Source organism: Parambassis ranga, chromosome 24, assembly GCF_900634625.1.
Source record: "Parambassis ranga chromosome 24, fParRan2.1, whole genome shotgun sequence".
NCBI classification, from domain to species: domain Eukaryota; kingdom Metazoa; phylum Chordata; class Actinopteri; family Ambassidae; genus Parambassis; species Parambassis ranga.
In genome coordinates, this window is record NC_041043.1 from 10,405,219 (window position 1) to 10,422,108 (window position 16,890).

The 16,890-nt window shown below is 41.9% G+C and overlaps 2 protein-coding genes across 2 annotated transcripts; one reads left to right on the forward strand and one right to left on the reverse strand.

Moving 5' to 3' along the window:
- Nucleotides 1-3,970: 3,970 nt before the first annotated feature.
- Nucleotides 3,971-6,447, reverse strand: LOC114428953 (proto-oncogene c-Fos). Its single transcript, XM_028397764.1, has 4 exons — nucleotides 6,228-6,447; nucleotides 5,563-5,808; nucleotides 4,920-5,027; nucleotides 3,971-4,821 (listed from the first exon to the last, which is right to left on the reverse strand). The coding sequence occupies exons 1-4, from the start codon at nucleotides 6,354-6,356 to the stop codon at nucleotides 4,117-4,119; spliced, it is 1,188 nt and encodes a 395-aa protein (XP_028253565.1). The 5' UTR covers nucleotides 6,357-6,447; the 3' UTR covers nucleotides 3,971-4,116.
- Nucleotides 6,448-10,526: 4,079 nt separating this feature from the next.
- Nucleotides 10,527-12,897, forward strand: fosab (v-fos FBJ murine osteosarcoma viral oncogene homolog Ab). The gene is made up of 4 exons (XM_028398093.1): nucleotides 10,527-10,834; nucleotides 11,207-11,434; nucleotides 11,542-11,649; nucleotides 11,768-12,897. Exons 1-4 carry the CDS (start codon nucleotides 10,700-10,702, stop codon nucleotides 12,440-12,442), a joined length of 1,146 nt encoding a protein of 381 aa, XP_028253894.1. The 5' UTR covers nucleotides 10,527-10,699; the 3' UTR covers nucleotides 12,443-12,897.
- The last annotated feature ends 3,993 nt before the right edge of the window (nucleotides 12,898-16,890 follow it).

The following is a 16,890-nucleotide window of genomic DNA, read 5'->3' on the forward strand; positions in this document are numbered from 1 at the left end:
CCAGTAAAAGCTCCCTGTATCACTTTATTTGTGTGACATGGAGTCATATTCTGTTTAAAAAAAAAGGCCCCTCTTGTGTTTTTTTATGATTGTTTAGTCGTTTTTGTATGCAACAGTTGAGTCATTCCAAAATAAAGTACCAAATCAGCAAATCAGGTAACTGAATCTCCTCTTCCCATCTGGAACCAGACAGGGAGTTCATGCGTGCATCAACACCATCTTTGGCACTGGTACAATGTTGTTCTCTCATGGTGTTACTCATGCCTGGTGATCCAGCCTCCCCAAATGTGTATGACAGTGATTTATACCTGTAAATATAACACTTCCCCAGGAATATCACAGCCAGTAGGAAGAAGAGTGCTCAGACAGTGTATGAGATAACAGAGGGGGAGAGGGGGAGCAACATAAGAAATAAGACATATGTAAGCAGACTATTCATATTTTGGCTGCCAAAACACATTTGCTCAGTATTCCTTTAAAAAGGCTACATATCAATTTAATGCACAAAAAAACTCCAATTTGTACAAGCTAGTATTGAGGCTGCAGTTTTGCAAAGATTTATGGCCTTTGGACATGGTCCTCTTATTACCAGTAAACCATAAGGTTTGTTTCTAACTCCTAGTCCAACCCTACAAACAGGTTCCAGAGAATAACAGGGACTTAATATTGATTGCATTTCATTTATTTGCTTCAGGGTCATGCTATTGCACAGGCTGGCTCACTGTCGTAATTGCTAATCATAATTACTGTAAGGCAGGTCAGTAAACCCAATGAGACAATAATAACTATAAAGATGAACAGTATCTTTCATCAGTCTGAACATGTCCATACTCATTTGCTGAAAGCACCTTAGGGGCTATGACATGGGTGTGTAGAGCCTAGACTTGTCTCAGTTAAACTTAGAGTGAAACTTTGTTTTCACTGCAGTGGCCTTATGTAGTTACTGTGATTTATGATGATTTATTTTTTATGTAGGGTTTATTTTATTTAACTTTTGCAGTAAACATTGTGGCTAGACACTTTTGTTGATGAACAATGTGAAAATTGAAAGACTTTGAAGGTGAGAAGCATCACACTGCTGGACACAAACAGTTTGATGGAACAAGTAGAGTGGACAGAGAGTGAGTCATCAGAGCTGTTGACAGGCCGGTTTGTCACCACTCTAAAATAGCTGTGTACCAAGATATCACACACACATACAGTTGATTAAAAAACTGTGCTGCATCAGTGAGAGGATGGTGGAACAAAGGGCACAGGGAGCATCCTCCATTGTCTTATCTGCAGTTCTGCCATACTAGCATTATTTAGTATGATCTGTAGCAGTGACGATGTAACGACCGCTCAGTCACAATGGGTTAAAATTCACTCACGGTTTACATGTTGCAAGTTAATTTTGACCATAATCTCATGTTACTAACTTTATTGATTCAGATTAAGATTAACTTTATTAATCCCCATGGGAAAATTGAGGATGGCATCATCATCACATTATGTGGATAAGGCAGTGGATGGTGCTCATCCATGAAGTGTTGTGGAAGATCACTCCTTTATTTATCTTCCCACACAGAGTCTTCTCCTTTTCAGACAAAGGTTTTTTGCCATGCTTTGTCTGCAGAGCCTGTTCTTTTGTCTGTGGGTGGAAATAGTGATTATTGCTGGAAAAATCTCTCATTCTGTGTCACTCATGATGTGGTGAATCTGCACGAACACATCCCTGGGAGATGCACATCCATCCATCCATCACATTTGATATCTTCAGCTCAGTTTTTCACCATGCTATAAGAATGTGCATCCTGTACGACTGTTGTTATTATGTCCTCATACACCTCCTTGGGTGATGTAGCAGATTAAGATGTAGCATGTAGACCAATGTCCGTTTTTTCGAGTGCTTATTTGTGATTTTTCAATTACCATAAATAGAAATACCAGAAAATTTGACGTCATAGTCACTCAAACAGCTTCTTTTTCCTTAGGGTACAAAGGCTTGTTATGTATGTTTTTTCAAGCAGCCTAACGACTTGACATATACTAAGCTTACAGAAGAGGTTTGACTAGTTTTAGAGTGTGTTGACAAATGCAATGTTCTAATAGCTGCACAGTAATTACAGCTGTCCTGTTGAGAAAAGAAGGGCTGAAGTAAGCAGTGCTTTCAGATTATAGCCTCTCTTTGAGTGCCACTTCATCACTGATGGCCCTACAGATAAACGTGTTGTTGACACAGTTATTTGGGGGCACAGACTGATTAAATAAAAGGCTGAGTTGTTTGGCGCTTTTTGGTGACCCCTGCTGGTGACAAGAACAGACTGCATCACACATACACGGGCGTCTGAAATATGGACTTTGTGTTAAACATTAAAATAGATACAAGTTGAATGTGGTCACATTAAGTGCATCCAGCTCAGGTGCTTCTGTTTCCCCTGAAAAAGAAACCAAGCTGGTGGTGGTCATTAAACCTCCTGCTTGCTGTTCCGGGAAAAGCTTTTGGCACTCTGCTCAATTACTTACTGCATCCATTATCAACACTCACGTGACTCCTGTTCTATAGCGTCTGTTTACGCTCAGCAGAGCTCGTGCCTGTTTCGACTTTTCTTTTTTGCTCCAACTCTGTAATATGACACCCGTTGCCATGGTAGCAAAACAACTGCAATTACCCATATATGGTCAAAGGAAAAGGAACGACACGGCAAACGCGCGTTGACGTCACGTTCAGCACGCACTGCGCTGCTGCTGCCGCCGCCGCCGCCGCTGCTGCTGTGGAATCGGATTCCCTTGACCGTGACAATAGTGGAGCAAAGAAACAGCTATGAATAAATAATGAACCTGCTGTTTGCGCGGCTCCCGCTCGTTTTCATGCACGATTCAGTCCCCGACGGTTTTCTTTATGTAATCCCATGAAGCCCAGAATAGATACAGTGACATCTTTATGGATTGACACGGAGCTGAAAACATTAATAGTCCTCATGTTCTGTCTCTTTATCAGAAGACTGAGGATGAATAATCGCTATTATTTCATTTTATCCATTCTAAATCATCTGTCTTAACATAAATTTAGCTTTCAGCCACAATTCACGATCCTCTTTTGCAGACTGGCACGTTAAAAACTACCCAACAACTGAAAGCTACTGAGGGAACCACATTTATCAGCCTTTCAACAGGCAGACAGTTATTGTGCTTGTGCTAAAATTACTTCCTTTTCCGTTTATTTGCCTTTATTTGCAGTTTATAGTTTATCAGGCGATCCTCTTTTGCAGACTAGTGCCCATTCTATTTTCTTTTATTTTGGCACACAGATCTTAAAAGGGAGGACTTCTCACATATGCCTTGTTTACTAGACACAAATCCACACTTCAATAAACAATAGTTCATAGTTTGTCTTTATAAACAGGCAGGAGCATCTACAATGTAATCTTAGGAATTTTTGATTGACATAGTCATTCACTGAAAACATAAGAGGAATCAATATTTCATCTGCAGTTTAAAGGTTCAAATGTGGTGGTCACTCCTGTTGTTACCTATAGGGAAAAGAATTAATTGTCTGTGTTATGAGAAAGTTAGTTAGATTTAGTAAATGCACTAGTGACATTTTTTATGGTTGTCTTTATTTGCATTGTAATTTTTTTGTCATGTTTTGTTTTTTTTTCCATATGCATCATTTCTGATAAGTAAAAAAATAAACTATGTCATAAAATACATCTTGATAAAATACATGGCATGGAAAAAATAAAAACATCCAGTCAGATAAAGATGTTACACCTATATATACGCTGCATATTAGTAACCCTCCATTTTCACATGTTACAATACAACTTACAAGATTACGCATACATCGAAGATATTTAGGACGATGTAAATTCACATCACATGTAGCTTTTATAAAAACAAACAAAAAAACACAAACTCTTCTTGGATTACGGATTTTGTATTTGCATGCATCTCAGATAGCAACAGCATGGAAGAATTTCAGCCCTGTTACAATCACAGAAAATTACATCATCTACACTCTGATGTTTAGGTTAACACAACATCACAACTCACACTACAAAACGGTATTTGAGAGAGATCGTAGCTTGCTGGCTGGTTAGGATACAAATACATTGTTGCATAACTTCTTTGCATTCACAAGGCCAGAAGTGTTGGAGAGTTAAGACTATCTTTCATTAACTCAGATGCACCCAGGCTGCCTTTCAGGCCCTCGCAGCCCTCAGCCAAGGAATCAATCTCAGAGTAATTAAAGGAAAACACTGTGCGGTAATTGCTGCAAGTGGGACTGGAAGACATGATGGGTGTGCTCAAAGATTCAAGGTCGTTTGCCACAGACTTGTACAGGGTTTCCCAGTCTGAAAGACAGAAGGGGCCACCCAGGTCTATGTCAGGGACAGATGCAGCCGTCTGGGACGTCACTGCCATCTCCAAGCTGGGCACCAAGTCATCCAGGTCATCTCCTTTCAAGTCCTCCAGGGTCTCCTCTTCTGCACTGGAACATAGGAGGATGTTGGAGTTCCCCAAAATGGCCGCAGCAGAGATGCAAGGGACACTGTCCATGTCTTGCACAATAGAGGCTTCTCCAGTCGTCACGTTGCTCTCTGGGGTTTTTCCACTCTCTAAGATGGACAGCAGCTGTGGGGAAGCTGGAGGATCTTGCAGCAGTGTGTTGACATCGTCTTCATTATCCTCCTCTCTGTCATTGTCATCATCCTCAGGGGGGAGTTTGCAGGAGGGCTTGTGCGAGGCTAAGATTTGCTCCAGTCTCTCCTTCTCCTTCAGCAGGTTGGCTATCTCCGTCTGAAGGGCAGACTTCTCTTCTTCTAGTGTGTCAGTCTCCTAAAACAAGATCATCAGAAAATAAACAAAAGGTGACAATCTACTATAGACATTCCTGCCTTCAGTTTTGGAGGTGTACATGTATTCTTCAGACTTACAACTTGAAGGGTGTCTATCAGCTCCCTCCGTCTGTTACGACATTTTGCTGCAGCAATTTTGTTCCTCTCCCTCCTGATCCTCCTCCTCTCCTCCTCCTCCTTGGAAGGCTAAAATAACAATCACAAGTAGCCAGTGTAAATGCACATCCTGCCAAGTCTTGCCATATCAGCAGTTGGCTCTTCAACAACGTTTCATTTGCCAAGGAAGAAGAAAAAAAAATCTCATTCTCAGTGTATGCTGGAAAGAAATACTGATGTAGTCGGTGCAGGGGAGCCACAGTTCAGGCGTTAAAATGCTGCACCACTGGCACGGTCTAGTCAACCACGTGAACGCGCATTTTATGCAATTTCCTATCCCATTCATAGACAAGACTGCACTCCTTACTCCAAAAGTAATTAAGCCTACTCTCTTCGCCAATTAAACATAATCCATTCAGCCTGTGTGTCACTCCCTGCCGTAATTCATTTAACAGTAAAAACACTTAATTGCATCCTCCGTGTTAAGATATCGCGATAACACCTCGACTCCATAAAGGAGTAGAGGGGGAAAGAGGAGGAGTTGAACGTCCTCATTGATTGATTGATTGTTGATTGGATAACCGAAGCTGACATTTCCCACTCTCCGCCCTATCTCCGTGCATACCTGCTCTTTCTGTCCTTTCCTGTTGCAGGGCTTCGCCTTGTTTGCACCTGCTGGGGAAGACGAGTGGGTCGCGCCATGAGTTTTGGTCTTTGCGCGACCGGATGACGGGGAGACAGATGTGATGACAGTCGGCTGCACCATCCACTTCAGTTCCGGCGATGTAGATATTGCAGTCACAGTTGGAACAAAGGAGGTTACTGCATCTGCTGCTGATGCTGCTGCTGCTGCATTGGTGCCAGTTACATCCTGGGAAACAATATCAGAGAAATATGCTGTCAAATATTCATTCTGATGAATGAGCAGCAAATGACCTTTACCAATATTTAAATGGTACACCAATCATTAAGATCTTAACAAATCTATCAAAGTCACATCTTTGTCACTCGTTGCCATTATCCCTGTCATCAAAATGAAAGGTCACGACCAAGATTGTGCAAAATAAGAAAGAAGAAAGACTGAATATCCCTGCGCTGTCTTTACGCATTTTCTGCAGCTACATGAAAACCGTGTAGATTGCATATATATATATATATATATATATATGCAATCTAAAGAAAGAGCGTAGAGAATTTAAGGAATGCAGGCTTGTGCATTAATTAGCCTGCAAGATTTCCCCTTTCTCTATCTGTGTGTGTGTGATGATGTTTTTGCGGATCCGCTTCTACCTTGGCGCCGTCCACTGATGATGAAAGCGAGTCAGGAGGATGCTGGCTGCACCCAGGGGTGTCCCCGCCAGGCGATGCTGTGCTACAGCTGGACGATAAGTCGAAGTCAGTGTTGGAGTCTGGATGCATGTTTTCATCTAAAATGACAGCATAAAAAAAGAATAGATTGATTCTAAATAGAAATCGTAGATGCCTGCACGCCTACTTATATTCCATTTGCCAGGTTCATAAATGGTAACTGTGCAGATATAGTGGAGAGGCCCGCCTTTTATAGTGAGCTGGAATTTTATGAATGAAATCTGTGTGGTGAGACTGAACCATTTCACAGAGGGAGAAGGGACCTGGGTTAAAAAAATATATCCTGAGAGCAGATGTATAATTCAACACTAAAACCTCTGCACTGTCTGAACAGCAACACTGAGGAAACATTTACTTTTAACTGTTTTTATTTACACAAACATCAACAAATATTGAGCATGAATAGAGTGACACCCCTGCCTCCAAAAGGTGCCCACCGCCATGAATGAACTACGTCATTTCATGTATGCAGAATCTGCATCATATACATTATGCCCCTCACATGTTCTAGATATGTAGGTATATTTACTGCAGCTGGATGTCTTCTCATTGTATCACATAAGGATGTCCATTAAAAGAGAATATAGGATAACTATTTAAATGAGAGGGGGGGGGGGTCTCCTGTTTTTAATAGACTATTCTGTCCCCTCTAAACAGCCCACGTTAGAACAATGCTCATGTAGTACTAATACTAATACTTGGACCCATAATGTTTAACACAGCTTTGATTTATTTAATGCAAGGATTATTGATTGATTATTTCGGAGTTGTTAAATGGAGTGTTATCCATAGATATATATATCATATCACACTGTCTTTCACCTGTGTCTGCATATGAATAAAGCTCCAGCAACAGAACTGTCGCTGTAGTAAAGCAGCCAATCGCTGAATGGGTCGGTCGAACCATATATGGCGTTTCCGGGAACAGGGGGCGCGCCGTGCATGGCGCACAGAGAGCGCGCTGACGGACAGACGGACGAACGTGTGTGTGTTTTGTGTATGTGTGTGTGTGGCCCACTCACACAAGAAAGTGAAACATACACTAAAAAGCTCGGCCGTCATGTATTACCTGATATCAGCGTCAGTTGCTGCGCTACTTTAAGAACATGAGGATGCACTTGACCCACCTTTCTGGTGCAATAATAGCTTTTATACGCAGATGCAGATCTGTATTTCACAGTAATGAGTTATTAGAGAATTGTGGGCGATCCTGCTGAAGGCCGGGCTGGCTGGTTTCCCAGCAATTATTATCATATTAAAGAGTATTGATGCAATTTATTGGCAACAATTATGTAAGCCTTCTTCCCGTATAGACTAATCCAGCGCCTCTAAAGAAAGGGGGCTTGCATGGGCTATATTTAGAGCTCAGATGACCTCACGAATCCACTGAGGTGAAAGGGATCGCTAGATGGTGAATAGAGAAGGGGCTCTCCCTGCTAAGAGAGGGGCCGCGCTCCCGGCGGCTTCCCGGCAGTCACATCCCAACCCCCCACCCCCTCTGGGCATATTTACCGGCAGTTCACTTTAGGTGGTCGGCCTGACCCTATTCAGTCGCCGGCAGTCCAACATTAGACGAGTTCAAAGGTCGGACATAACAACACGCACCTCAAAGAGTTGTTTTCTGCAAAACAACTTGAGCGTGAATGTGCACAGACTGACTGAGTTTATTTTTAGATTCTGTGACATCAATGTTCAAAGTTCATGTAAATCAGATGATTTCAGTCAAGCCTGCTCCTGCCCTTTGTATAACACTATCACACTAAAATCCAGAGATTATTTTACAGACTATTTATCTGCCCAAACCTTCACTGCATTAGCCTACATTTCCCCAACTAAGATATGTTAAATTTATTAATTGATTGAACTTTTCTGCTTTTTCCTGATTTTTAATTTAGCACCTGAATTAGTGCAGCTGCATATTTTTATCTTTCTGTCTCGATCTTTATCAAAGTCAAACAAACAGTCTCGGTCAGCACAGCCTTTTGGAAGCTGTTTTGGAAGCTCTTGCCAACCATTCAGACAAACACTCAAACAATCCACAAGGTAAACGGCCTGTTTGGTGTTCTGTTTCATTCCGCTGCTCTGCAGACTCCACAGACACAGTTCAGCCTCTGATCAGCCACACAGGACAGAGCTCTCACTCTGACGCCGTTTCTGAAAAACCACGAGAACTACGATGACGTAACGACGTGCCGTGTTGAACGTGCACTCCTCACGGGGCGGAGGAGGGACGCGACGCAGGGAGTTTTGAGTTTCTTTGTCGTAGTGCGGGTTCCTCCTGACAAAACAAACGATCTTTGTTGCTATGCAAAAACGATGACGTCACTGCCGTGAAGGGGTTGGGCGTTGCTAGGGCGACGAGGAATGTTCAACAAAACACGAACGCGGGAAACAAAGTACTAGTCCTAAAGCGCCCTTTAACATACAACAGGGACTTTAACACCATTATTGACTTTATACTACTTATTAAGAACTATTTAATGCCTGTTTCAGTGCAAGAGGGGCACAGTCTGCAACTTTGTTTAACTGCTTCATGAAGACAACTAGTCTATTCCTAAAAAGCAAAGAAAAAGAGGAAGCCAATTCGCACATTGTGAATGCAATGAATTTGTCAATATGGTCAGAAATGGGACTTGTCCATAAATCATCTTTTATAAATGTTAAATTCCAGAAATGACTGTGCTAATCTTGTCATGGTAGACACTGTTTGATAGAATAGAATAGAACAGAATAGAATAGAGGTATTTAATTCATCCCAAGATGGGAAATGTCACTGTTACAGCAGCAATATACAGGCACTCTGCATACTAAACATATATATCTAAGTATAGACATTATTTGCAAGCAAATATAAAATAGAATATAAAAAGATATGTGCAGTACAAAGTGCAAATTTTGAAAAGAAAACCCTTGTGCAAAGTCAAAGAATTTAGAGTGTTATCCATGACACAGAGATCAGATGCCATGAGGCAGGAAAGGTCCTGTGTTATATAGTCAATGTAGCTCAGAGGCATGAGGATTCCCTCACCTACAGCAAGCTCTGGGGAAGACCTTTATGATAAAGTCAACAAACCCTGTACGAAGCAAACTGCTGACGTGGTAAAGCAGCCTACAAACCAGTAATTAGCTTGTTCTTCAACTTAAACGCCCTCATCTGGATTGCACACAGAAGGTACAAGCACAGCCTGAAGGTGTAAAACACACGTAAGCATTTGTGCACTGACATATTTTTCTGGTTTATGTTTGCACTTTCGCAAAGTCCCTGTTTTTGCCCGCAGCCAACTTACTTCACTAGAGGTATGTTGATGAAGATTCTCAGTCATCCAGGTCATCATATTTTGATGACTTGGATGAAGCACTTGTAGAGTTTTAACTCTAGAAGTCCAGACGCCTTGCTTCAATCTTCTCTACGTTCCCTAGAGGTACATTTACACAGTGTATACTGATTCAGAATTTGCGGTTCCTATTATTTTGATTATAAATGCAGTTAAATGTAGTTGTAATTGCTATTATTATTAATTATAGCAAGATTTTGTTAGGTTACAGTTTAGTAAATTTTAAATGTCTTTAAAATAAAAATGCATTGCAAGCTACAAAAATCAATAAAAAGTGGGACTTGGGTGACTTCAAGTAAGTTTTGATATAAAATAAAAAACTAAATGTGTGTCTTGGCTAAAATAAACATGGAGACTATGTGTTATAATGACACTTATACACACTATTTTGACACTTTGTTCAGAACAGACACGTGTGCGTGTTTAATGTCATGTTTAATGTGTGTAGGATGCACTTTTGTTGACCATTGTCCCAGTTCTTCAGTTTTCACAACAGCCTGTTGTGTTTGTTGTTTTACATAACGTCATGTCCCTGTCGCCCAATCTCGGATGGTGTGTTTCCCAGCAAGACCCGCCTTTCTACAGGATGCACCATATTTGGAAAATGACGTATCGGGGATCCCGTTTCTGGAATATTCCATTTATTGAGGGTGAATTCTTAAATATTTTACATGATTTGCTGTGTTTTTGCAGGTAAATCGTACAAATAGACATTGCTTTTTCAACATTTAGTGTATTTAAGGACAACAGTGAGCAAAAGCTGGAGTTATAAGCCCGTTGTTAGGTCAGTGTTTTGGTGTATTTCCTCCCTTGGTGTCGGGTGAAGAGCACGCCCCTTTGTCGACGTCACACACGGGTCCGCCGCTCCTATAAAAGCTCGCTGAGCACTCAGAGTTGGCAGTTTAACTTTCAGTAGCAGGACAACGAGTACAGGACCAACAACAGCGCTTTTAAGAGTTTGTTTTAAACCTACTTAAGGGATTTCCTTTTCTCTGGGTTACATTCCCCCTCAGTAGAGTTTGATTGGATCTTCCTACTTTGCTTTTTTTTCTGGAAACGATGATGTTCACCGCTTTCAACACGGAGTGCGACTCTTCCTCCCGCTGCAGCACCGCTTCTCCGTCCGGGGACAATCTTGGATACTACCCGTCACCAGCGGGATCTTACTCCAGCATGGGATCGCCCCAGTCTCAGGTATGTGCAGTGAAACTTTTTTTTATATGACAGGGACGTATTATTGCTGCTTTGGCTTGCAAGGAAGAACTTGGAGTTTATTGAACATTGACTAAATTAGGATTAGGAATTATAGCAGGATTAATAATAATAATGAATACAGAGTGACAAATCGAAGCTAATGTCAAGTTGTGCTTAAAATAGCCAGATGACCTGCAGTGCAAGGCAATCTTCATTCATCCACCTGGAAACTCCATAGAGAGAGGGTGTAACGTCATAGTTGACATCATAAGGATATTTTTAAACCATCCGGCTTTAGATAGACCCCCAGCTTCATTCATAGATATTTTGCCACCTCTCCTGAACGTACATCTTTGCTTCCTTTTCTTCTAGGATTTCACTGATCTGACAGCATCAAGTGCCTCCTTCATCCCCACTGTCACAGCCATCTCCACAAGCCCTGACCTGCAGTGGATGGTGCAGCCCCTGATCTCCTCAGTGGCCCCGTCTCACAGAGCTCACCCTTACAGCTCCAGCCCCAGCCCTGCTTACACAAGACCTACCATGAAGTCTGCAGCATCCAGGGCTCACAGCTCTACCAAGAGGGGCAAAGTGGAACAGGTAATTACAACTCATCATGCAGTAACTTAAGTGTTATGTAACAGGTTCAACACATTCTTACAGCATATCACAGACGTGGATCTTAACTTATGTTCATTTGTGTGCAGATAAGTCCAGAGGAGGAAGAGAAGAGAAGAGTTCGCAGAGAGAGAAACAAGCAGGCAGCAGCTAAATGTCGCAACAGGAGGCGAGAGCTGACAGACACCCTGCAAGCTGTAAGTATCCCACCAGATTTATTGTCATTCATCAAGATGCAGTTAATGCCAGAGCCAACAGCAGTGTTATTTAACAGCCAAATTAACGCCACTTCCTCTATTTCTGTCTCCCTTCCAGGAAACTGATCAGCTGGAGGACGAGAAGTCCAGCCTGCAGAATGACATCGCCAATCTGTTAAAGGAGAAGGAAAGACTAGAGTTCATCCTGGCTGCCCACCAGCCCATCTGCAAAATCCCCTCAGAGCTGGACACGGACTTCCCCGTGGCCTCCCTCTCCCCTGGGCACTCCTGCCTCTCCACCGTGTCGTCCGTCCAGCCTCAGACCACCATCCCACAGACAATCACTATGACTTCCAGCCAGCCAACCTTCACCTCAACCTCCAACTCCATCTTCTCCAACACCAGCTCAGTCCTCTCTACCGCCACCATCTCTGGCAGCACAGTCAAGATGACGGACCTGGAGGCCTCCGTTCTGGAGGAGTCTCTGGATCTGTTGACGAAGACGGAGATGGAATCGGCACGGTCAGTCCCAGAGGTCGACCTGTCCAGCTCCATCTACACAAGCCAGGACTGGGAGCCCCTTCACGCCACAGCCACTACCACCGAGTTAGAGTCTCTGTGTACGCCCGTGGTGACTTGCACCCCAGCCTGCACCACCTACACCTCTTCATTTGTGTTTACCTTCCCTGAGGCAGAGACCTTCCCCACCTGCGGCATCGCCCACAGAAGAGAAAGCAGCAGCAATGACCAGTCCTCAGACTCCCTCAGCTCACCAACACTGCTGGCCCTCTAAAGACTCTTCCAGAAGCAACACTTCTTCCTATCAAGCACATTTACTTGACGTGAGATAGATGTGCAGATCACAGGGCTATGGAATGGACTTGTACCAGGAAGCAAATTATTTATGATTTTATCTGCCTTTATCTATACTTGCCTATTACACCAATGTAGCAAGTTTTAAAAAAAAGCATGTTTCCACTAATACCACCTAGTTGTTTTATGAGTTCCTATATAATTTTATGGTGCTAGATAACAAAACTTGTTGTATTTTGATGTGTGTTCAGAGCAATAGTTATTGTTATTACTATATTTGACCTACTTTTGTTTTCTGGTTCTTGGGATGTGAGAGTAGTTGTGAACTGTTTGTGAAAACTGACGTGCTTTGTCTTAACCATGGTCTGAGTGGTCTATCTGAAGTTTTCTGTGAAAACATTAGTGCTTTTAATTTATTAAATTTATTTTTTTACAGAGATAGTAAAAACGAATGTTGTTTGTAAGACATGTAAATAAAATATAGTGATATTTAAATTCAATGATTTGTCTGGTGTCATATGTGTTTAATCACACACATAATTATGACTTTTCTTAGTTTATGTAAGACGAAGAAGCAGAGCCGGTCATAAACCTTTCATGTGTCAAATGATATAAGGTCTAAAATTAGCCTGTATAAGGGATAGCTGTATTTTTCCTGCACCTCCACTGGCTCTATTTATTGTTCCGTCTGTTGCCAAGGTTAACTATACGTCAGGGCTCTTACGTCAGTGCGTTCTTTCCATTTTTTTTAAATTTTGCAAGCCGTGCGCGATGACGTTCTACTTCCGTGCCCAAATATAGAACTCTGGGAGCAGTCGCTGGCAGACTTCAGCTAGAAGTGGATGGGCTGCACGGCCAGACATCTATCTCTCTTCCGCGTCTTGTCTGAGGGGTTTCTCGTTGCTTTTGGACTCCTGGCTCTTGGTAAGAGGAAACTCCACCGCTTTACTTCCGTAATCTCGTTGCACTGTTACACAAGAAAGATCGGAAGAGGATCCGAAAGCTTTTTTTTATCAAGATGTACGTTGTGTGCGTTTATTTTGTTCTCTCGAAAGATCTTTGCGCACCGACTATCACCAGAAATGAACCTCAGGAAAAACATTAACAAATGCACAGACGTCATTTCGACTTGCACGACGTGAAAATGGACTCAGGCGTGCAAAGACATGAGGTGTAAAGTGTTCTCCCCTCATCTTTAAGCACAGCTGGGCCAAGATGAACGTGCCAACATCACATCAACATTTAGGCCAAACGCATGGAAATGCATGATTTAAACTGTAACAATAAAGAAAATCAATGTGCAAACAGCACTGTATCTTCAGTCACGTGTTGTAAAGGGAATATCGATCCATCCATCCATTTTCTGAACCTGGGGAGCATAGATGAAAGTATATATATCCTCTAGTTTTTCCATAAATTTATAAATATAAATGCTAATTCCTATTCTAGCATAATGATAGATGATCACAATCAATTCATTATTTCAATTGGTCTCTTTTTTTAAGTAATGTTTCATTCTGTGCAACATCTTAGTTTGTCAAACCTTTTTCACCCTACATTGACCTCGCATCACCTTTTATCTATATTTCATCATGTAGCCAGCATAATCATTACGCAGCAGCCTAATGGCTTTACACAGGAAGTGCGTGCTGTGTGTGAGAGACATGCTCAGTGAACGAGTACCATCGCACAATAACTAACCCAACTGTGACGTTTGAGCCATTCCAGTTTGTTCACACCCTTTTGTGTAACTCAGCAGATCAGCATTTTTTTACTTCCTGTATTGATACAGGCCTCCTCCTCCAGCAGATCAACCTTTGATTCAGTTTTACACAATTAAAGTTGCAAAACTTTCAGAATACTGTGCTTGAAGTCACTGTCTTGTCCACAAGGTGCTGTTGCATAACAGCCTCAGTCTGAGTATATGTTTTCCCTGAATAAAGCTCTCAGTTTTCCCTCAATAAAGCTCTTCTGTGCAACCATGCAGTGCCTAATAAACCCTGTCTATTAATACCTCTCTGCTAGGCCCAGGGAGATGGGGTAGCAGCACAAATAGCAGGTGCATATTGCTTCTTTTAACATCAGCATCAACAGCAGTAAAATTAGACCACTATGACGCCAACCTGCGTCGGTGCTGCAACCCAGGGGAGGAACTAGGCGGCAGCGTACGCCTGATAGAAAAGGAGGGGAGGTAAGTGAGAGCGAGGCAAAGAGAGAAGGAGGAGGAGAGAATGATGAGAATGTGAGGATAGCAAAGAGCGAGACAGGCAGAGATCCCTGCCTCCATGTAATTGTTAGCACAGTGATGATGAAAGAAGCAAGTTCGCCCACATGCCATGACGACAAGAGCTCCGTTTGGCTCGGCTCCATTAACCAATCCCTAGATACCTTTCCCTTATTGAGAGAGGATATGAAAGCTTTAAAGAAAGATGTAAATACCCCTCACCCTGTGGCCAAATGTCCATATGAGCAACAAAATTATAAAGTCCATGAATTTAGGAAGGTAATACTAAACAATGATTTATCATTGCATGCAGGCAGGTTAACACCTAAAGTGGGTTTGCAGTTAATAACTGTTGTGTATTTTTATTAAGGGTAATCAGTGCTGAGTCTACAGTGGCATTTGCCACCACCCAGGAATGTGGCACCACAAATCTTAAATAACCTTTAACCAACTGGTGCATCATATCCATAAGTGATACCTTAGGCCACAAACTTAACAATCATCCCTCGTAAACTGACATGTTTGTTTCTTTGGTACCATCTGTGGCTGTGTGTTAGCAGGAATCTGATCAATATCATGACACGCATGTTACAGTTCAATATATTATTGTTGTAAACCGTGCAATAACGTCCTGTCATATAATACTCTGATATGTTTGTAGACAGTCTGGATTGCGTGCCATTAACTGCGTGTACGCCTGCTCTTTGTCTGTATTTTTATTATCCAGACGTGATAACAAGCACAGCTCATAGTGACAGCAGTTAGTCAAAGGGTGTGTAGACACTTGCGTCAGTAGGCATGCTCCTTTAAGCAAGTGTTGTATTTCTGAAACAGTGCCCAGAGGTGAGACAAAGGTTAGTCAACCCAGTAGCCTTCTGAAGTACTGTTAAAGTTGGTTGTTCATTAACATATTTAGTCCATGTTAAATATTTCTTAAAATGTGCTTTAAGATGACATGGATAATAGTCAGTGTTCTATGTAAACCATAAAAACAGTTTTACCTATAATCTGTAATGCAAAAAGCAAAGTGATGTTTAGTGAAGTGTAGTACAATTGTATATTATACAAGAGAGTGTAATCACTTCTGAATTGAATTTCTATTATTAAGGCTCTGCATCACTGAGGAGTCTGTGACATGCTATTCTTGGAGGTTATGTGACGCACTAAGCTACAATACTGTAGGGATTTCTCTATCCAATAATTACTGTTCACCTAAGTGCCAGACTTCCCACTCGGCAGAGCGTCCTCGTCTCGTCTTGTGGGATCTGTAACAAGGATGTTTCCCTGGAAACTGGGCAGCTCTATCAAATATAATTGGGTAATCCCTGAGCTGCTGACAGAAAAATAATAGCTTTTGGGATTTTCGGAATGCTCCAGCCAACACTAAGGATGATAATGTGTGTGTGTGTTTCATAATCTGGAATTAACCAATCATATCCTGGGTACAGTATTATGTAACTATGGTAAAATGTTTAAATCAAATCTAGAGTGTTTAAAACATATTCCAGTTATTGATTGCTATTAATGTAGAATGTAGGTGAAAGCCACTGATCAATCTGCTGTGCTTCTCACTACCTTCAGCTGGTATGTTTGCACAAACCTTCCCACACTCTGCCACTAACATTTGGTCACAGATATCGTGATCTGAAACCAGGTGAAATGTTCTCTGGGCTCCCACTGGTATTATCAGAAAATGATAGTTGCTTTCAGAATCTCTTTGTTTTGGTTTCAGGATGAAACTTATAGATGTTGATATGAGAGCATGTGGCTGCTGTGGCGAGACAACGTTTCAGTATCACTGCTGCATAATCAGAAACCATGTCCATGAAAAACATCTGAGTGAAAGTTAAAAATTTCCATTAACCACCTGCTCTATGTTGTATTGTAGAGATTGGATGCACAGAGATATTTATAATCATTTTTACTGTGCGTACCATTAGAGGAAGCTGTAATATGGCCTAATTTGTACTGTGCTACACCACTGTGCTTCTGAATCAGAGGCTTCCTCACCAACGGGCCTCAGGTAGTGAGAGAATTGGGAGCTGAACACATCACAGTCCAGTCCTCTTCACTCTGTTTACACATGACTGTTTTGCCATCCACTCCACAAACACAGTTAAGTTTGTGGACGACACCATCGTGGTGGGTCTCATATCGGACAATGATGATGAAGATGGAACATACTCCTCTCCTCATACAAGGAG